The 23,155-nt window shown below is 45.2% G+C and overlaps 1 protein-coding gene across 2 annotated transcripts in view; it reads left to right on the forward strand.

Moving 5' to 3' along the window:
• LOC109894743 (polypeptide N-acetylgalactosaminyltransferase-like 6) overlaps positions 1 to 23,155 on the forward strand; it is a 247,805-nt gene that overhangs the window by 197,254 nt on the left and 27,396 nt on the right. For both annotated transcript variants that reach the window (XM_031828395.1, XM_031828397.1), the window contains exons 6-7: positions 1,422 to 1,607; positions 4,476 to 4,659. In XM_031828395.1, coding sequence (XP_031684255.1) covers positions 1,422 to 1,607; positions 4,476 to 4,659 — 370 coding nt within the window. The remainder of the gene's footprint in view (positions 1 to 1,421; positions 1,608 to 4,475; positions 4,660 to 23,155) is intronic.

Below are 23,155 nucleotides of genomic sequence, written 5' to 3' on the forward strand. Positions count from 1 at the left end.
CTCTTTATCTTACCATCGCTCTGCCTTTATCTCTCTTACTTTTCTGTTTTTCCCTCTTACCCCTCTCTCCCTCTTTCGTTCTTTCCATCTCTTTCTCTCTCTTACTTTTCTGTTTTTCCCTCTTACCCCTCTCTCCCTCTTTCGTTCTTTCCATCTCTTTCTCTCTCTTACTTTTCTGTTTTTCCCTCTTACCCCTCTCTCCCTCTTTCGTTCTTTCCATCTCTTTCTCTCTTACTTTTCTGTATCCCCTTTTCTCTCTGTCACTCCTCTCCTTCTCTCTCTCTCCCTCCCCCTCTCCTTTCAATTCAAATACCCTGAATTACCTCATGTTTCAAGGAAAAGAGCAACACTGATTGTTTCTCTCTTTCCCTCTACCTCTCTCTCTACCTCTGTATTTCATAATGTACCATCTGACACCTCCTTGGTCTGTGTAATCTACCTAGAGTGTCATCCCCTCCCGTCTCTAGTAATGATGACATAAGTGTCTCTCCGGCACGACTAGCTGATTGGTGACCCATCCTGCTCAGGCACATCCAGAATAATCAGCCCCATCAGTGGCCTGGAGATAGCTTGAGCTGATGAGCAGCCGGGAGCTAACATCACCACCCCTTCCTCTTCTCGCCTCTCTCTCCTTTCTCCTCTCTCTCGCTCTCTCCTTTCTCCTACCTCTCCTTTCTCCTCTCTCTCTGTGACACAACTGTGATCTTAACTCCTACTGTATAAGGCATGGTCATATGGCTACATGGTATACGTTATAGGGATACATTTGTGGAATGCCATTATCCTCTTATAGCGGTCTAAGGCACTGCATCTCAGTGCCAGAGGCGTCATTACTGCCCCTGGTTCGATTTTTTTGTTTTTTTTAAACTAGGCAAGTCAGTTAAGAACAAATTCTTATTTTCAATGACAGCCTAGGAACAGTGGGTTAACTGTCTGGTTCAGACAGAACGACAGATTTTTTACCTTGTCAGCTGGGGGGTTCGATCTTGCAACCATTCGGTTACTAGTCCAACACTCTAACCACTAGGCTACCTGCCGCCCCGAATCCAGGCTGTATCACATCCGGACGTGATTGGGAGTCCCTTTGGGCGGGGCACAATTGGCCCAGCGTCGTCTGGGTGTGGCCGGGGGTAGGCCGTCATTGTAAATGAGAATTTGTTCTTAACTGACTTGCCTAGTTAAATAAAGGATAAATAAAAAATATAAAGAAAATATATATGATTATAAATCTCTCTCCTCCTCTCGCTCTGTGTGTGTGACAGAGGTGATCATAACCCATGTACAAAATAATGTATAGGAATGGATATCCTTTTATAACACTCTCCCATCTCTCTCTCTCTTTGAATAGATGATCTGAGGAATGTACTGTATAGGTTATGGATTTCATTCTAACCTTTTCTCTCTCTTCCTCTCCTTCCCAGTGCACCTGAAGGGCCGCCTGGAGGAGTACATGGCCCGGTTCCCCAAGGTGCGCATCGTTCGGACCAAGAAGAGGGAGGGTCTGATCCGTACCCGTCTGCTGGGGGCCTCGGTGGCCAAGGGAGAAGTCCTCACCTTCTTGGACTCTCACTGTGAGGCCAACGTCAACTGGCTGCCCCCCCTGCTTGGTGAGTGTGTGTGTGTGTACGCGCGCATGTGGACGAGCCACACAAAGTGTAGTCCCCACTGTTCGGTGAGTCGACTGGAACGGAGTCTCAGAGCGTAGCTGCAGGTAAAGATAACACACAAAAAAGCTTCGATCGGGAGAGATTTGGGCCAGGAGAGGAGTGAGCAGGAAAGGAAAGTGGGGGGAGAAGAGGTCGGACAAAGTGGGACGGAGAAGGTGCATCTTTTAGTCGTCTTTTTTCTCTGTAAGAAGAGAGTGGCGCCGGGGAGAGGTTTGGGTCAGGAGAGCGAAAGAAAGGGGGACGGGTCGAGCTAGAGAACGTGTGAGAGAGTAAGAAGGTTAAAATCTCCATGAGAAAACTGGCTTATCTCACACTTCTATATCTGTCAGTTTCACAAAGGAAATATCTGTCTGTTTCTGTAGTTTGTTTGATAAAAGAGTGGCGCAGCCTGAATCCATGTTCAATGCACGTTCCCGACGCGCCGCTCCAGGGGTGCAACCCTAAGCATCACGTGTAGCCTGTGAACATGTGTGCTGTTCTTCACATACCAGCATAGTATGTTACTGCAACATTAGGGAGACTAGGGAAACTCCCTGATAATAGCCTTCTCCCAGCACAAAATAAATGGATGTGAAGTGATTACAGCCATTACTGTACTCAATCACACAGGGACTGGGATTCCCATGAAAGGTATGATAGATATGTACGCCCAGGTCCCTATGATAATAATAATAGTAGATAATAGGCACACCACCACCACCACCATTCCACGACATGGCCCCATTGTCTTCTGGCTAACGGAGAAAGAGGACTCGCAGTATGGGGTTCTTTAATTGGTTGGAATGGAGCCGCCTGCCTGTCAGAGAGCAGAACAGAGCGGGGCTGATGAGGCTATGCGTCCCAAATGGCACCCTATTCCCTTTATGGTGCACTACTTTCCTATGGGCCCTCGTCAAAAGTAGTGCACTATAAAGGGAATAGGGTTCCATTTGCGAGGCTGATGTAATGTGGGGCGTGAAGCGGAGGAGGGAGGCCATGCTGTGCTGTGGGGCTTGCATGCATGAATAGAGTGGAGGAGATACCGCAGTGAACCCCAGGCCATCCACAGGCACGGTGACACATGCAATCATCCTGCCGGGCTCTGATATCAGATCAGTGGAATACAGGGATTTGCTGTTTGTCTTTCTTTCTTTCTCTCTTATTTCAACCTCTCTCTCTCTCTCTCTCTCTCTCTGTAGATCTAAGACTCCAACACCACACCATTCTAATTAACAGGCCAGGTTTTATCACTGCTCTCTGAATCTAATGCTTCCTCTCTCCTTGGATCTCCTACAAACCTTGGATCTTACCTTGATCAAAGGACATAATGTATAACCCACATAACGAACGGAACAACTTTTGAATTTAACCGCTCTTTCGCTATGTGTAACAAACCAATAGGAAAAGGAAGTGTGGGCATGGCAACTGGGTGGATTACATTACAGTTTTATTTTTCACCTGACTGCTACATTTGAAATGCAGTCCCTTCTCGTTTAATGAGCTCTTGAGAGTTCCCTTCCCATTTGCCTCTTGTTATTTGCCTTTTTGTTCATTTATATTTCATTACAATTGGGAGTTCTCTCTCTCTCTCTCTCTCTCTCTCTCTCTCGTTCTCTCTTTCCTTTGTTTGAAATGTATCCATGCAGGCCCAGTAAGATGGTGTCGTGGGTATTCACATTTTGCCTACATAGCCGCAGCGCTGGAAATGTGAGGGAATAAAACAAAGGATTGTGTCACAGTAAGCACACTAGATGAATATTACAGAGACCTGCACATAAACACCAACTGATTCAAGTCAATAGTTTCTGTATGTTTATATTGGCAGGGCCAGGGGGGGGGGGGGGGGGGGGCTTATAGCTGGGTAGTTACTGTTTGTACAGCCTTCCATATGCCAATTAAATTACATCTTAACCGTGTGAGAAACCTGCCACCATTTCAAGGTGTGTTACTCTTCGTCATGCTGCATGACAATGAGTTTATAGCAGTTGGCCATAAGCAGATCTGGGACCAGGCTACCAGTACTGAGCCCCATGGCATGGCAATAGCCATAGGACCACAAACAGATCTGGGACCAGGCTACAGTATTGATAGTAAGGTGTGTCAATGTACAATACTGTACAGTCACTCCCCATTAGTCTCAGTGCTGTGGTGTTGGGCCTCTGCTCCCCTTCTCTCCATGGTCCAGCACACACGGCCCACAGAAGAGAGAGGTGGGCGGGGTGTGACAGATCTGGGGCGGCTTATCGTTGCTCAGCTCAGTCACACACACACGGCAAACAGACACGTCGAGGTTGGCTCCCAGGCCTCCACGGAGCCAACCTACTTTGAAACGCTGTAATTGTTTCTAATCGTCCAGTGACTCGCTGTCGGAGGAGCAGAGCTGCCCTGAGACCTCCACATAAGGGGAGAGGAGGGAGGAAGCGGTAGAAGGGGACAGAGGGAGAGAGGTCCAAGGGAACAAAAGCAATTGCCCTGGTTCCACTCCCTATGTGTACTTCAGAGAAATGGAGAGAGAGAAAAACAAGAGATAAGAAAGAAAGAAAGAAAGAAAGAAAGAAAGAAAGAAAGAAAGAAAGAAAGAAAGAAAGAAAGAAAGAAAGAAAGAAAGAAAGAAAGAAAGAAAGAAAGAAAGAAAGAAAGAAAGAAAGAAAGAAAGAAAGAAAGAAAGAAAGAAAGAAAGAAAGAAAGAAAGAAAGAAAGAAAGAAAGAAAGAAAGAAAGAAAGAAAGAAAGAAAGAAAGAAAGAAAGGAAAGGAAAGAAAAAACAGCAGGGTATGGTGATTGATACATGCTCACACTCTTTCTTTCTGTTGTTCTGTCCCGCATAAAGACCAGATTGCCCAGAACCCCAAGACCATCGTGTGCCCTATGATTGACGTGATCGACCATAACCACTTTGGATATGAAGCCCAGGCTGGGGATGCCATGAGGGGAGCCTTCGACTGGGAGATGTACTACAAACGCATCCCCATCCCTCCAGAGCTCCAGGGCCCTGACACAAGTGATCCCTATGAGTGAGTACACAGATACGCATGTGCACGCAGTCATACACACACACACACACATCTATCAACCACCTTATATGTGTCATAGACAGGCCCAATTCTGATATTTGTTTAACTAATTGAGCTTTTGACCACTCTTGACACCCTAAAATATCTTTGTGATCTAAGTCTGTGATCTGTGTCTAAGGCCATTTAATCCCTCGTGGAGATAAGAGTTCCTCCTATCCTATCCTAGGTAATCAACTCTGAAAAATATGTGATGTGAAAGAGCTGACGTGATTGGTCAAAAGATCAGAATTGGGCTGCCTGTGTAAACGCAGCCTAATTTATGACACACGACACCAGCCTGCTACAAGCCGCACGGCTGAATCATTTCCCCCAGTCAGTTACTAGAACAGTGGCGCAGCCAGGCAGCAAGGAGGGCAGGTGAGAAAGCTAGAAAGCTAATTTCCTCTGCTAGCCCTCTTCATATATCCCTCTAAATTAATCCTGGGCTTAATGCCTTGGCTGCGTCGCCAGTTGGGGGTGAAATGTGTGAGACGGTGATAGAGGATAGGGGATTGGGAGCAGCACAGCAGTCACTGGGCTGTAACATCCTCTACTCTTCACTGTGACCGACTCCTCTGGCTCACTCTCTCGTTCCCCTGCTAGGGACTTTTTGCTTGCTGCTATTACTGTGTATGCAATGAATGCTTAAAGGAACCCGCTAACCTCTCTTTTAGACCACCAGAAATGACTCACGATGTCTGGCAAGCTGTCCAGTTAGTCACTCTTTACACCCTCAAATATCTTTGTGATCGAGGTCTGTGATCTGTGTCTAAGGCCATTTTATCCCTCGGGGAGATAAGAGTTCCTCCTATCCTATCCTAGGTAAGCACTTGTTGTTAAAGATACACATCTGAACCAACCCCTTTTTTTGATCTCTTTAATGCATCAGGCTCCGACTGGCGATCGCTCACAGATCTACAGAGGTACGTAGGTAGAGGTCCCCTAGAATAGATGAAAGCCCCACTGACGTAAAGGCAGAACAGGATGATCCAATGGGTGTCACCTCTGGTCTGTGTCCCAAACGGCACCCTATTCCCCTAAGGGCCCTGGTCAAAAGTAGTATACTGAATAGGGAATAGGGTGCCGTTTTGGACGCCGACATAGCTTTACCCAGTCAGCAGATACTCTTATCCCAGGTCACAGGGACCGGTTGGCATTTTACACGTCCTCCATTTACATAGAGATACAGTATGGTTTATTAATGAAGCAAATCATCACCTGTCCTCTTCAAGGGCAACGGCATCATCAGGGGTTAAACTGTGTAAATGCTGAGATGGTAAATATAGGGGTGGGGGGGGGGGCACGTGTGCTTATCCACATTCTGTGCGACCTACTCAGAAATCCAGCTGTCAGGGTGCTGTTTTCCCTTGACTAGCGGCTCTCTCCCTTCCCGTATCTAGACCTTTCCCAGGACAACCAAATATCCTTCCCCCACCTCCACCGCAACTTGCCCAAAACACTGACAGCTCAATGCCGTGCACCCCTGGATCTGAACCTTTACCCAATTTAAATTCTATAACACCAGCTCTCATTCCTGGTTCCCTTTATCCAAATCTCCCACCTCTCTGCCTAGAGCCTGAGGCTAAGCTCTAAACACTCAATGGTCCTCTTCTTATCCTAAACCCAGACAGACAGAAAGGCAGACCGACAGCCCTCCTACCTTCCAACAAACCCTCTCCCTGTTCCCAGACTATCCCCCCAGGCTGCTGCTGCTTCCTACTCCTCCAGACTCTAAGGACTTGGCCCAGGGCAGCTCACAGTAGGCTGCCCAGACTTGTATGCTCCCCTATAGGCCCAGAGGCCCAGCATGCACCCCCTACCAGGCATGAATCCATGGATCCTCTCTGGAGCCAGCCAGCACAACTCACACAGCCAGACTTCCAGCCAGGCCTCCCTTGCTCCATTCTGTTGCACTGATAAACCAGACCTTTAACCCTCCCACATTGCTTTCTCATCTCAGCTCCATCATCCTAAACTTTCAATGTGTGTGTGTGTCCTATTACCACAGGTGTCCCAGTCAAAGCGGTGCTAAATTGAGATTCATTAAGGGAATGAATGCAGAAGGATGATGCTCATGCAATGTAACATTTTCCCAAACTGCCTCCATCTGTCATGTTTGGCTATGGGAGAGTGATTCTGTTCAACCAAGATAATACCCACAATGCTGTTTGGTAATGTGAACATGGGGCGGGTACACTGAAATGATTACAGTTTAAATGAGTTTACTACTGCACCAATATATTTAGACTCGAGTGGCTTATTTGAGAAAAATCACTGTGTGGGGTTGACTCATATGAAAAGTTCTGGTGGAATGACTTAATCGTAATCATAATCGCACTTTGAAAGTCGACCACGTACTGTATTGAAGGCATGTTCATTTGTATCAGCAGACACAATACTACAACCATTCCATTTTCACTTATTGCTTGGTCGAACAGAGCTGGACACATACTTTGAGTACATGACTTTTAGTGAGCCACGTACGTGTTCTGAAAGGAGCTCTTCCATGTTCATGTTCCAAACAAAGATATCAAAGAGTGATTTTTTTATCTGACCTACAGTGTCATCACGTAGGGGGCAACGTTTGTGAAAGACTTGCTCCTTTTAAATCCCCTATTTATTTATTTTTTTACCTGTGGGTGCTGTGTTTTTGTTTCGGGTTTGAGAAAAGAGAAGTTAAAAACACGAAGAGGAGACAAGGAAGAAAGTAAAATCAATATCGAAACCAGTATTTTTTAATGGGTCGTTGTGATACCAAGCTGAATACCTGGACATATTCCTCATCACAACCTTGTCTCTCTGGGAGGTTAAGAAGAATATCCAACAGGGAGGAACAATGTAATATAAATAACTAGCTTAGGCCAAGGTTTCTACTTAATTTCTACTTAATAACAGTTCCCTATGTATAGGAGAATGTTGAGGATGAGAAGGCTCTCTTCCTTTGTTATAACCAACGACATGCACTTTATTGTGAGTATGTTGTGGAGGGAGAATGGGACACTCCGTAGCATCTGATCTGAGGTTAGGGTAAGAGGTATAAAGGAGGACCCTGATGCTGACAATGTAACAGGCAGTGTGTCCATGTTAAACTTTGCCACGTGCCATGGCACTGATGGCAGTCCCCCGTGTTAACTAGCAACCAAGGCTTCTGAAGATGTCCAAGACTTAATACATTAGTCAGTCCGTCTGTTTGTGAACAACCCTTTCCCTGTGTGAAACTAGAAGGACCACCAACTTCCACGTTAAGTCAGGACATTTTGTGGATTTGTACATTTTAAAAAAAGAAAACATAAAACAACTTGCTCCGGCTCCGCTGATTTCCTACTTTACTGATTTCCTACTTTACTGATTTCCTACTTTACTGATTTCCTACTTTGTTTGAAAAAAAAAAAAAAAAGAGTGGGAGAGTTAGACAAAATGGGGCAACTATTATTTTTCACAATCGCCTCTCCATTCCAGAAGAGAGAGAGAAAGAGAGAGAGAGAGGAAGAGACAAACATGTGATGGACTGGTAATGAGGCTCTACTGCTAGGTGCAGAGGAGATACAGGATTCCACAGGCTTTCAATAAATCCTTCCTGCCTTTCTACTGGTGGCGCCACATAGGGCTGCAGACCTGCCTGCCCCTGTCTGCCTTCCTGCCTCCCATCCCTGCCTGCCTCCATCCCTGCCTTCCTGCCTGCCTCCATCCCTGCCTTCCTGCCTGCCTCCATCCCTGCCTTCCTGCCTGCCTCCATTCCTGCCTTCCTGCCTGCTTTCCTTCCTTCCTGTCTGCCTCCCCCCTGCCTGCCTGCAGCCTGCCTGGCACATTCAGCACTAACACATTGGTATGTGTGAAGTGTGCTCCTCTAAGATGCCTTAATATAGATCTTAGCGCCTGTTATCAGATGAAAGCAGTTCCTCTATCTGGAACAAAGCTCATTGTGAAATGACTGATCCATTGAGAAGGCACATTTTGCTTCTTTTTTTCATACTCTGCGTGTCTGCGTGTGCGCGTGTCGATCGGTCCTAGAACTAAATTAAACCTGATAATTTAACTTTGTCACAACGCTGCTCGATGGGCATTAATCTTGTTAAATGACACTACACCCCCCCCCAACCCCCACACACATACACACACGCACTTCCCTTCTCCACATTCAGATCATGACATGACCTGCACTCTGACCTATCTCTCTGTCTATATCTGATGTCATATCGCCACCTACTGGCCTAACAGCAACAACACTATCGTCATAATATCCTTTACATACGTACTGTATCACCATAGTCGACTCAATTTAACCTTCGCTAAGCCCCTCCCCAGAATTCTGGGCAACCAATCACAGTGCTCCAATGGATAGCAGTATGGTTGATACACTCGGACAAGCTCATGTTTGAAATGAATGAAAGCCAGTGGGAAAACAAGTTTTATAAAAATATATATTTTAAACGGCTTAATGATGAAGCCGTGCATCAGGAGTACTTGCTACTGTGATTTTTGAAATGCAGAGCTGGTATTTTTTTAATCCAAAATTATACTTTTGTTACATTGTTTGATAGCTCAGGGTGTTAGCTAGCTCTCAGTCTCATTGACCACCAAACATTGCTAACGCTACCTAGCTAACCACTTAATATAACTTGTTTTCTCGAAATGTATGTTAGCTAGCTAAGTTAGCCATATTAACTCCCATCTGAGGTCGACATCAGGATACGATTTCAGAGCACTAGTTTGCTCCAAATTGGCTACATGCTCACATTGAATTCAGAGCCAATCAGTTGCTAGCTACACTACAAACATAATTTTACCAGGTTCACGAGAAGCAGTTGACAGTCCACCACATCATACCCTAGAGTTTCCTGCTTACAAAAGGGTAGTCAGTGTTTAATTTCATTGTGTATTAAAGTTTGTTATCATTGTGGGGGGATTTCGCCAGTGGTTATTGGGGGAATTGGGTTTCCCAGGAAAATGTTGTCCAAGATTGTAACAGTAACCAAGGGAGGTGGACAGAGGGGAAAGTAAGACGGTCCGATACGGCATCCCGGTTAAATAATTAGTGGGGGTAAGCCGTGCCGGTAAAACGTAAGCCTATAGGCTATTACACAGTGTTTTAACATTACTGCATCTCAGCTGCATGATAAATTAGCGAATTGACTGGAAACCGGGTGTTATGCAATCGAAATTGCGTTGTGGTTTGAGGAGAACACTTACATTTTGTCAAGGCGGAGATGGGTGGCCAAGACGCTCGGCGCCAAGGCGGAGATGAGTGGCGTGGACATGCATCAGTTCAGGCTACAAGTGTAAGCCTAATGACAATTGCAGAATGTCATCACAATACACGTAGGTGTTTTGTAACAGATGCCTCTTTGCATTCATGAAATTGCGGGTGCACAGTGCACTGTTGGGGTTTGGATGCTGAAATGAGTTTCTGAGTGGACGAATGTGCGTGGGTAGCCAACAGGAGCGCCTTTGTTAAGTGATTGTTTGACAATCAGATGAAAACATCATGACTGGTTGTGTTTATGCCACATTAAAAAGCATAGGCGGCGTGTCCATAAGGCAAGGGGAAGCTTTCCCTAAAGTAAATTGAATTAAATTGCCAAAATGATTTGCTAACTCCTGTCTATACATAAAAAAATAAAATCATTCAATGTAGGCCACTAAAACAGAAAGCATGATTTGGCCACAGAGGATAATTAGCTTTAAAAAAAATAGCTGCGGATTGTTTTAAAGGCTTGCAATTTGGGCAGCACTCGCTGCGAATAAGAAATAGATGATTGTTGAGTTGCTACCGTCAGTGAAAAGCAGAGAGACCCAGCCAAGCATATCGCAATATTTAAAAAGACAATCGCAGAATAACTGTTTGGAAAGTAAATGACTATTGCTGTAAAGAGATGGCAATGAAAAGACTCCAGTCTATCTTTTAGATATCAACATTCTTAACTTAATTAAGCGAACAGTCGCATATCTTATTGGCACCAGCAGATAACATCGACCATATCCCCGTTGAGTCTGCATATTCACTGTCTGCCATTGGGTCAGTGCCACTTTTGTTTGTTTTTGGACAATCACTTCCTCCTCCAGGTTAGATGGACATCATATTGTGTTTGATGTCTCTCTTTTTTGTAGGCCTATCATATGGATCAGACAACATTGTTTTTATTGATCTGTTTGTCAGTGTCAGCAGAGTAGGTTAACCTGTCATTTTTTTGCATAAAGAAATGGGTGAGCGCACATACAGGTAAGACATTAAATCTACTTTCACCCCTGGGGGTGGGGCTTAGCGAAGCGTCAATTAGTACAATACAATAAACTCTCATTCATATATTAGACACTGCTGCCATCCCTACATTCTATTATATCATTATAGCTGACTCCATATACTAGGGTCCCATTGTTCTGTATAATATGCAGTCTGTGGAGGCGGAGGGCATTGAATAATGGATATGTACAGTACATTCATTTTAATCAAAATATAATCACCATACAGAGACAGAGTGACTGTGTGCCCTTGCCGTCTCCTACTACTGTGCCTTGAACACACACACAGACACACACACACACAGATACACACACACACAGACAGAAACACACACACAGACACACGCACAATCTGCACATGGCGGCCTCAAGGCGAGGGGATTATATAAAGAGAAATGCATGACGGGAGGGGGGGTACCTATGCAGAGAGAGCAGGGAGCTGTATCACTGGATAGCACACACACATTGGGCCTATATTCTCAGCTGACTCCCCCTTGCCCGCTGGCAGTCTCTGACCTTGGCTGCATGGACGTGCATTGCAAATGACTCCCCCCTACACACTCGCACACACACAACTCCCCCTCTGTACACATCGCTAATCCTCCCTTCCATTTCCATGAATTGAACTGCTTAAAGGGATGCAGGAGGACACATACAAATATTCACAAGTTCTTCTGACTCTAGGGAAGTAGAGCTAAAGGGCTTCATTGCCAAAATCCTGAAGTATCCCTTTAATAAAGCCATCCATAATTGGCCATAAGATGGTTAAGGCATCCATTATTCCATTTTCCCCAGTGGAGAGCTTGGACTGTGCTGGTGAGTGGAGAGCTTGGACTGTGCTGGTGAGTGGAGAGCTTGGACTGTGCTGGCCAGTGGAGAGTGTGGACTGTGCTGGTGAGTGGAGAGCTTGGACTATGCTGGCCAGTGGAGAGTGTGGACTGTGCTGGTGAGTGGAGAGTGTGGACTGTGCTGGTGAGTGGAGAGCATGGACTATGCTGGTGAGTGGAGAGCTTGGACTATGCTGGCCAGTGGAGAGTGTGGACTGTGCTGGCCAGTGGCGAGCTTAAACTATGCTGGCCAGTGGGGAGCTTGTACTGTGCTGGTGAGTGGAGAGCTTAAACTATACTGGCCAGTGGGGAGCTTGGACTGTGCTGGTGAGTGGAGAGCTTAAACTATACTGGCCAGTGGGGAGCTTGGACTGTGCTGGTGAGTGGAGAGCTTAAACTATGCTGGCCAGTGGGGAGCTTGGACTGTGCTGGTGAGTGGAGAGCTTAAACCATACTGGCCAGTGGGGAGCTTGGACTGTGCTGGTGAGTGGAGAGCTTAAACTATGCTGGCCAGTGGGGAGCTTAAACTATACTGGCCAGTGCGGAGCTTGGACTGTGCTGGTGAGTGGAGAGCTTAAACTATGCTGGCCAGTGGGGAGCTTGGACTGTGCCTGGTGAGTGGAGAGCTTAAACTATGCTGGCCAGTGGGGAGCTTGGACTGTGCTGGTGAGTGGATAGCTTAAACTATACTGGCCAGTGGGGAGCTTGGACTGTGCCTGGTGAGTGGATAGCTTAAACTATACTGGCCAGTGGGGAGCTTGGACTGTGCTGGTGAGTGGAGAGCTTAAACTATGCTGGCCAGTGGGGAGCTTGTACTGTGCTGGTGAGTGGAGAGCTTAAACTATACTGGCCAGTGGGGAGCTTGGACTGTGCTGGTGAGTGGAGAGCTTAAACTATGCTGGCCAGTGGGGAGCTTGGACTGTGCCTGGTGAGTGGAGAGCTTAAACTATGCTGGCCAGTGGGGAGCTTGGACTGTGCTGGTGAGTGGAGAGCTTAAACCATACTGGCCAGTGGGGAGCTTGGACTGTGCTGGTGAGTGGAGAGCTTAAACTATGCTGGCCAGTGGGGAGCTTGTACTGTGCTGGTGAGTGGAGAGCTTAAACTATACTGGCCAGTGCGGAGCTTGGACTGTGCTGGTGAGTGGAGAGCTTAAACTATGCTGGCCAGTGGGGAGCTTGGACTGTGCATGGTGAGTGGAGAGCTTAAACTATGCTGGCCAGTGGGGAGCTTGGACTGTGCTGGTGAGTGGATAGCTTAAACTATACTGGCCAGTGGGGAGCTTGGACTGTGCCTGGTGAGTGGATAGCTTAAACTATACTGGCCAGTGGGGAGCTTGGACTGTGCTGGTGAGTGGAGAGCTTAAACTATGCTGGCCAGTGGGGAGCTTGTACTGTGCTGGTGAGTGGAGAGCTTAAACTATACTGGCCAGTGGGGAGCTTGGACTGTGCTGGTGAGTGGAGAGCTTAAACTATGCTGGCCAGTGGGGAGCTTGGACTGTGCCTGGTGAGTGGAGAGCTTAAACTATGCTGGCCAGTGGGGAGCTTGGACTGTGCTGGTGAGTGGATAGCTTAAACTATACTGGCCAGTGGGGAGCTTGAACTGTGCCTGGTGAGTGGATAGCTTAAACTATACTGGCCAGTGGGGAGCTTGGACTGTGCTGGTGAGTGGAGAGCTTAAACTATACTGGCCAGTGGGGAGCTTGGACTGTGCTGGTGAGTGGAGAGCTTAAACTATACTGGCCAGTGGGGAGCTTGGACTGTGCTGGTGAGTGGAGAGCTTAAACTATGCTGGCCAGTGGGGAGCTTGGACTGTGCTGGTGAGTGGAGAGCTTAAACTATACTGGCCAGTGGGGAGCTTGGACTGTGCTGGTGAGTGGAGAGCTTAAACTATACTGGCCAGTGGGGAGCTTGGACTGTGCTGGTGAGTGGAGAGCTTAAACTATACTGGCCAGTGGGGAGCTTGGACTGTGCTGGTGAGTGGAGAGCTTAAACTATGCTGGCCAGTGGGGAGCTTGGACTGTGCTGGTGAGTGGAGAGCTTAAACTATACTGGCCAGTGGGGAGCTTGGACTGTGCTGGTGAGTGGAGAGCTTAAACTATACTGGCCAGTGGGGAGCTTGGACTGTGCTGGTGAGTGGAGAGCTTAAACTATACTGGCCAGTGGGGAGCTTGGACTGTGCTGGTGAGTGGAGAGCTTAAACTATGCTGGCCAGTGGGGAGCTTGGACTGTGCTGGTGAGTGGAGAGCTTAAACTATGCTGGCCAGTGGGGAGCTTGGACTGTGCTGGTGAGTGGAGAGCTTAAACTATACTGGCCAGTGGGGAGCTTGGACTGTGCTGGTGAGTGGAGAGCTTAAACTATACTGGCCAGTGGGGAGCTTGGACTGTGCTGGTGAGTGGAGAGCTTAAACTATACTGGCCACTGGGGAGCTTGGACTGTGCTGGTGAGTGGAGAGCTTAAACTATGCTGGCCAGTGGGGAGCTTGGACTGTGCTGGTGAGTGGAGAGCTTAAACTATGCTGGCCAGTGGGGAGCTTGGACTGTGCTGGTGAGTGGAGAGCTTAAACTATACTGGCCAGTGGGGAGCTTGGACTGTGCTGGTGAGTGGAGAGCTTAAACTATACTGGCCAGTGGGGAGCTTGGACTGTGCTGGTGAGTGGAGAGCTTAAACTATACTGGCCAGTGGGGAGCTTGGACTGTGCTGGTGAGTGGAGAGCTTAAACTATACTGGCCAGTGGGGAGCTTGGACTGTGCTGGTGAGTGGAGAGCTTAAACTATACTGGCCAGTGGGGAGCTTGGACTGTGCTGGTGAGTGGAGAACTTAAACTATACTGGCCAGTGGGGAGCTTGGACTGTGCTGGTGAGTGGAGAGCTTAAACTATACTGGCCAGTGGGGAGCTTGGACTGTGCTGGTGAGTGGAGAGCTTAAACTATACTGGCCAGTGGGGAGCTTGGACTGTGCTGGTGAGTGGAGAGCTTAAACTATACTGGCCAGTGGGGAGCTTGGACTGTGCTGGTGAGTGGAGAGCTTAAACTATACTGGCCAGTGGGGAGCTTGGACTGTGCTGGTGAGTGGAGAGCTTAAACTATACTGGCCAGTGGGGAGCTTGGACTGTGCTGGTGAGTGGAGAGCTTAAACTATACTGGCCAGTGGGGAGCTTGGACTGTGCTGGTGAGTGGAGAGCTTAAACTATACTGGCCAGTGGGGAGCTTGGACTGTGCTGGTGAGTGGAGAGCTTAAACTATACTGGCCAGTGGGGAGCTTGGACTGTGCTGGTGAGTGGAGAGCTTAAACTATACTGGCCAGTGGGGAGCTTGGACTGTGCTGGTGAGTGGAGAGCTTAAACTATACTGGCCAGTGGGGAGCTTGGACTGTGCTGGTGAGTGGAGAGCTTAAACTATACTGGCCAGTGGGGAGCTTGGACTGTGCTGGTGAGTGGAGAGCTTAAACTATACTGGCCAGTGGGGAGCTTGGACTGTGCTGGTGAGTGGAGAGCTTAAACTATACTGGCCAGTGGGGAGCTTGGACTGTGCTGGTGAGTGGATAGCAGATGGTAATCGCTGTTGATGCTTTTCTATTTTCTTTTAGGCTCTGAATAAATTGTGTGATTTTTATTGATGGAAATGAAATGGGTGGTAGAGTAATAACTGTGGTTTGGCTGCAGTTTCCCTAAACAGGTTGTGGGTGTGTGCGTGGGTGTGTTTTGCATGTGTTTGTTCGTGTGTGTGTGTTTATAAGCAATGTTCCCTCTAATATTTTTTGTCACTGAGCAAATTTCAGGTCTGCTGAGCGCAAACCTGAACGTTGTGAAAATTCTGTGTAACTTCCAGAGCTGTGAACACTTAGGCTGTACCCGCTTTAAGTTACAATTTTAACAGTGGCCAAGTAGGCTACTGTGGTTATTTGATCATAGTTTGTTTTGTTTCTGTATTGTTGCATTGAAATTGTCTAATATTGCCTTGTAAAGGGAAACGTTGATAGTGTTAACAGGGAAAACTCTAGAACAGTGGTCACCATCCTTTTCTGAGTCAAAATGCAAGCCGAGATCTACCACTCAGATATTTTTTTGCAAACCGTAAGCATATGCAACATTAACCAATTAAAAACAGTACTGTAGCAATGAGGAATGTGCTGTAAGCTATAGGCCCAATACATTATCACTGCATATTGGCTTTGCTTGAATTGCCCTGCCAATGCATTGTTGTTCAGGCCATTTAAAAATATATATATTTCAAAATTTGAGGGAGCCTATATGATCACACTGGTTATAGATCCATTGTTAGATTAGTTGTGAGGCACAGTTGAGTGAGCATACATTTAAATCATTTGCTTTTTATTTTTATTTTACTGGGCTGATGGTGTCTGTATCTAATGGTCCGCCTATCTGAGGGTCCGCCTCTCAACATCCCTCGGCTCTCCCTTTCCTCCACAGACACTGACCAAAAAGGGACACCGTCTTCCAGCTGATGGGGAGGCTCCCCTTGATGGGGAGGCTCGAGTCGCACCACATTATTTCTGCCTCATGCACAAATCCATGTTGTTTCTCTTATGAACAGAGAAAGTGATATATTTCTCTATTGAAAAAGACCCAAGCCACTAATAATAACAACAATGCAAGACTATAGATACACTTTCCTCCTCATTCATTACTGCAGTGTTTGTTGTAGAGCTGAGTGGAAATAGGAAGAACGGGCATTTTATGGGTTATAAAAGTGTTGAATACAGTGTTGACAGTACTGAGTAAAAACTTAAACATGAACTCACTCATAAAAACAGAAGCTCTTTGCTGTATTCGTTGACAGTCTCTCTCTAGTCATGGTTTTAAACGTTTTGAAATCTCACAGTATCAACTTTGCTGTATCTTTCTTTTATGCCTGCTTAATTACTGCAGACACGGTAGTCTGAGCCATTCGATTGGCCAGCGGTAGGTAATAGTACACTTGATGTACTAGGATGGAAGCAAATGTAAGTCATTATAACGTCATAACGAGTCATGCAAAAAATGTACTGTTGAGAAGATTATGTTAATGTAGAGACAAACGATTAATCATTTTTTTTGTCATAAAGTTAATTTAAGAAAATTGCTATTTAGCAAGCTAGCTGACTAGCTAACATTAGCCAGCTAGCTAGCTAGCTTTATGGGTGTTGTGACATCAGTATGAAATTGTAATTGTGTTGTTTAATGTTTTAGGGACTCCTGAGAAAACCAGCAAACCAGGTTGTCGTCTTGTGAACCAGTGGATGTAAAGAATCTAGCTAGCTAAAGAATTTACTGCAAATTGAATGTATAATTTTGTAAGCTTGCCTTGCTGATATTTCCCATGCAATGCAGCTGAAGTAACGTAGCTAGCTAACTATTTTCTTGCTTATTGTGTAGTGGAGGATAAAAATACCAGTATGCCTATGGATGTGTAACTAGCTATGTAGCCGATCTATGTATGGACCCTAAAACATTTGGTATAAATATTAGTTCAGAACCTAGCTATGAACCTCAGCCATCATAGCCTGTTGTATTCACTGATCATGTACTCTACCTTGGCAAATAAAGGTGCAGTTCAGGTATGAATGTATGTGAGACATTATTTTTGTCAGATGTGTGCGTACTGGTAGCGAAGTCAGGTGCAGGAGAGCAGAGATTTGTGAACGGGCGCACACTTTATTTAGCAAAACTGAAAAACGCACAAAGCAGTCATAAGAATAATGTTTAACAATAAACATCTTTGTGAAAAATAACATGGAAAAAACAAGCCAGTCTGGCGCCTCAACAATACACACGAACACAAATCTCACACAAGATATGATGGGGAACAGAGGAATAAATAAATGTAGATTGATTGGGGAATGAAAACCAGGTGTGCAGGTGTGCAGGGAACAAGACCAAACAAATGGATATATGAAAAATGGCGCGGCGATGGCTAGAAAGCCAGTGACGTCGACCGCCGAACGCCACTCGAACAAGGAAAGGAGCCGACCTCGGCGTGACACTTTTAAGTCATATCCAATACCAGGAGTATCAAACTCCATTCTTTGAATGATGCTGTGTCTGCATGTATGTATTACAATTATACACATCAACAGTGTTCACCAATCCTGGTCCTGGGACATCAATGTTTTTTTGTGTTTTTTTTTACCTTTATTTAACCAGGTAGGCCAGTTGAGAACAAGTTCTCATTTACAGCTACGACCAGGTTACACATTGTAACTATGCAATAGACTAGAAACATGATTTAAGTCATTAAAGGCTGATTTGTAATTCATATATACATAAACAGAATTTAAAACACTGTACACTACACTTCCTATGCATCATGTAAATACTCTAAAACCAGTTCATCTCAATATCTAATTCCCTTCATCTGCATTGATCTAAGGACACAGGATAGGTGTTGTATTTCATCAAATCAGAGACTCAATTTCAACCAGTAGAGAATGTGAAACGCTTCATTGAAAGAAATTCATTATCCAAGTGTTATAAATACATGCATTACAAATGTTATAATTGTAATATGATATCATAAATACAAGTTCAATCTGTACTTAAATGCACATCTGGTGTGCATTATATAAACAGAGGAAGAAAGACGAGGTAGGTAGAGAGGTGTGAGAGAGTGTAAAACACAGAAAGGGAAAGAGGTAAGAACAGAGGGGCAAGGAAGACAGCATATGATTAATGAATCACAGTGCAACCATAATATTCTCTCAGTTCATCACAATTACATAATAGTGTCTCTAGCGGTGTCTCCTAACAGCATTGGAACCCCAGCTGGCCAGAAAGTTATCTTAGTAGCGGGTGAGATGGCAATGACAGGACTGGGGGTTGGCATCCTCTTTCACATCAAAACATACCTGCAGACGAGAGACAGATGGAGAGAAAGATTAAGCCTTGTTCTCTTTTTATTCTAACATTGTCAGTCCTCATAATCATCAGTAGGTGAAATGCAAAACTGACCTTGGATCATTAACTCTGGGACAACTACATCTCTATCTGTATCTCAGTTAATAATAAATCACTTTAATAACACTTCCTGTTGACCCGACTAAGTTGGTCATGCCCTCTATGTGTCAGCCAGTTCAGATGCGGGGGGGGGGGGGGGGGGTTCACCGACATAGCTGAAATATATAGTCTCTCCGAGCCACGGCCTGTTCACCTATCATCCAGAAGGCGAGGTCAGTGCAGGGGCATCAAAGCTGGGACCGAGAGACTGAAAAGCAGCTTCTATCTCAATGCCATCAGACTGTTAAATAGCCATCACTAGCCGGGTACCACCCGGTTTCTCAACCCTGTACCTTAGAGCCTGCAGCCCTATATAGATAGACATGGAATCACTGGCCACTTTAATAATGGAACACTAGTCACTTTAATAATGTTTACATACTGCTTCACTCATTTCATATATATATATATATATATACTGTATTATATGCTACTGTATTCTAGTCAATGCCACTCAGACATTGCTCATCCTAGATTTGTGTGTATTGTTGTGAATTATTAGATACTACTGCACTGTTGGAGCTAGGAATACAATAATTTTGCTACACCCGCAATAACATCTTCTAAAACAGTGTATGTGACCAATAACATTTGATTTGATAACCTAGAGGATTTAGGGAGAAGGGAGGAGAGAAAATATGGTAGTTATTGAGAAAATAATGTAGTTAAAGATAGTGTTCAACAGGAATCTGTGTGTGTGGTCTCACCTGGTGTCCACACTAAGTGGCTGCAGAGTACTTTATCAGGGATGCATGGCTTAAGCTGGATGCCACTATAGAGGTGAAAGGAACACCACACACTTTCCCTCTTTCTCGCTTTTTCAATACGGTAGATTTAAAGGGTTATGCCAGGTGTACTCTCTGCCTGAATGAGATCAATTATGCCAACAAAGGGTTTCATGCTCTGCTGCTGGCACATTGTAGAACAGACGTCCACAGGCAGCAAGTGTAAAATGTAATAACAGTGTAGCTCAAAGCTATTGCTTTTGTTGTGTTGAACTTGATATACAGTTGTGTGTGAGTGAGGGAGGATTGTTTTAGTTTTTACTCAGTGAACGTTATTTTTGCAAACATAGCCTTGTGCACTTGATCGGTCTACTACAGTGGCCAATATAACAGAGCAGAAATAGAATGCCTGTTTGTTTCATTCTATTTCTACTTTAAGATCTTTTTTCCCCCCAAGTGCAATATTTGAATGTGTGTGGTCACAAGCGTTCTATTATAAAGGCTGTCATGGCTAACTGCAATATTAGTGTATTGTTTTTTTCTCTGGACTTGAGTGTCATTTGCAGTAAAGTCTAGGCAACAATTAACATTGGATTGCTTTCCTAATATTTTTTAGCTGTGAGTTCAGTGGCGATTTTAGCATGTAAATCTTGGTGGGGCAAACAAAAAAAAGTGTGCCATTAACAGGTGCCATTAATACAGGTAACGAGTGGAGGACAGAGGAGCCTCTTAAAGAAGAAGTTACAGGTCTGTGAGAGCCAGAAATCTTGCTTGTTTGTAGGTGACCAAATACTTATTTTCCACCATAATTTGCAAATAAATTCATTAAAAATCCTACAATGTGATTTTCTGGATTTTCTTTTCTCATTTTGTCTGTCATAGTTGAAGTGTACCTATGAAAATTACACGCCTCTCATCTTTTTAAGTGGGAGATCTTGCACAATTGGTGGCTGACTAAATACTTTTTTGCCCCACTGTAGGGTGTCTAATTGTTCAAAAAAAATTCAATATGGGTGACTCTTAAATGAGCCTGTTTTGTTTTTGTACAGACATCACCCATCACTGAACAGCACCCTCACCTGAGAAGTAGAATGCAAAAGGAGAGAAACTGGGAATTGAACAACTGCAGTTGACATAGCTAAGTAAATGGAAGAATACTCTAATTTCAATGTGGATGAGCATTTGGTTGTGCTTAGTGTAGTCTATGGTGTTGCCAAGGAACAGCACCCTCTTCGTAGAAGTAGGAGGTGAAGATCTCCCGCACACAGATTGCCTCCCGTGCCGTGTTGTTGGACCCCATCCTTGAAACATCCTGCAGAGCAGCAGACTTCTCCTCTGGCGCACGAGGGCGAGCTGCAGATCCCCTACTGGTCCTTGTGTCCATCATCATGAAGTTGTGCAGGACACAGGTAGCCTTCACTCACCTGAAGTCTCCCAGGAGGCAGTCCCAGATGGCCCTGGTCATCCAACCTTGCAGTGCCCTACACGGTAACTGTAGGCAATCATTTTGAAGGTATCTGTAGGAATATGGACGATCGTTTCATTATTAGACTTTTACATCACCAGGTCATTGTGGATTACTAAAGTGTAATATCCCTTATAACAAACCATGATAACCTCGGATAGATAGATGCATGTGCACACATATGTACATGTGTAGCACATGACAATCCAGGATAGCATCACAGATGAATACATAAATACCACTTGAAGCTTGATGATGGGTTGATCATTTGAATCAGCTGTGTAGTATTAAGGCAAAAACAAAAATGTGCACCCCTTTTGAGTCCCCATGACCAGGACTGAGAACCACTGTTCTTCATTGGGACCTCTTCATCTGCAGACAGGCTTTCACCGCTCCCTGTATCTGAGGACAGAAAACATCACAAGAAACAGACTTCACTATTCTCAAATTAGACCGCACTGAATGTTATGTTACTATTACCTCCGTCCTCACTTCTGGGGACTGGAACTACACAAAAGTACCTGCCCTATCCAGAATAGCCTACTCTCTCACTTATCTATTTTACCGTCCTCCGTGACTGTTAGTTAGCTACCTACAAATGCATTTGGAGTATTTTTTTTTACAGTGATAAATACATCAAGGTAGCTAGCTAATATGAAGTTAGGTAGCTGGTGATATTTAATTAACTTAGCTAGATATATATACAGTATGTAAAGTTGGCTAGATAGCTAGCTAGCTAGTTAGCTAATAATACATCGGTTTTTTTAAAACATTTTTTAAAATGTATATTCCTACATGAATAGGTTCTCATATCCATGTGGATGATTGGAAACAGAGCAGCAAAGATTGTTTGTCACCAGAGCTTTTTACAGCATATTACTATTTATCTTGGAATAAATTCATGAAATGGAGAATGGATCAAACTATTTACCCATTACATTTATTATTTAACAAGGCAAGTTAGTTTAAGAACAAATTATTATTTACATTGACGGCCTCCCCCAGCCAAACCTGGATGACGCTGGGCCAATTGTGCGCCGCCCGACGGGACACCCAACCACAGCCAGTTATGATACAGTTTGGATTCGGAACCAGGGTTTCTGTAGTGACGCCTCTTGCACTGAGATGGAGTGCCTTAGACCGCTGCGCCACTCGGGAGCCCCTAAAATAATTTTGTTCCTGAGTGGGCCAGACCTTCATACAAACTAAAGTGCACTATTAGCCTACCGCTGGCCAATCGGGTGGCTCAGATGACCATGTCTGCAGTAACGTAGCAGGCATAAAGGAAAGATACAGCAAAGTGAGATGTCAAAACGTTTAAAACCACGACTAGAGAGAGACGGTCAACTAATACAGCAAAGAGCTGCTGTTTATATGAGTGAGTTCATGTTTAAGTTCTTACTCAGCACTGTCAACACTTTGTACTCAACACTTTTATAAACCATATGCTGCCAGCACACCTACAAGCGAGCCACTCTGGGTGGCCTAAGCGGCACGCTGCAATTCACCGCATGCTAGAGTACACGAGCCGTAAGGCTTTATCGTTGGGTTTTTTATATAAACGTTTGTCGATTGACTGGGAATGCCTTGGAGATGGACCAGTGGAATGCGATCGACTGGTTGGTGACTGCTGTAGAACTTCACTCCACTTTCGATCTCGTGCTTCTCTCTGTGGGGTGATATTTCTGCATGGCATCTGTGCGGCAGTCTCAGGGCTAGAACGCACACGCATACAGTTTAGAGGGAACATTGTTTATAAGCTGCATAAATGTGGTATGTGTGGAGGTCCTTCCTTAATTGGATCTGAGAGCTCATCCCTTGAATGTACATGATGATTGACATCTCCAGGCAGGCAGGCAGTAATTGGGGAGCGTGGCTCAGAAACAGATAGGTGTCAACATATTGAGGTGTTTCTGAGCTCGTCAGAGATGTGCGAAGTGTTTGTCGACAGACAGAGGCTCTCCAAATCGATGCCTGGGTTTTTAAAAGCTAAGCCACTGAAAGCTACAGTATGTCTGTCTGCACTACAGAAGAGAAGGGGAATGATTAGTTGCATTTGGAAAAGCCTAAGTAAAGAGAGGTTGGAGCTGAGCTCCCCTATCGTTTGGACTGATGGAGACGGGTGGGAGCCCTTCCAAATTGTCTCCTCTCACACACACACACAATCCTCTGTTGCTTTACCGTGCTGTTAAGGGATGACAAACATACA

The sequence above is a fragment of the Oncorhynchus kisutch genome, linkage group LG7 (genome assembly GCF_002021735.2).
Source record: "Oncorhynchus kisutch isolate 150728-3 linkage group LG7, Okis_V2, whole genome shotgun sequence".
NCBI lineage: Eukaryota > Metazoa > Chordata > Actinopteri > Salmoniformes > Salmonidae > Oncorhynchus > Oncorhynchus kisutch.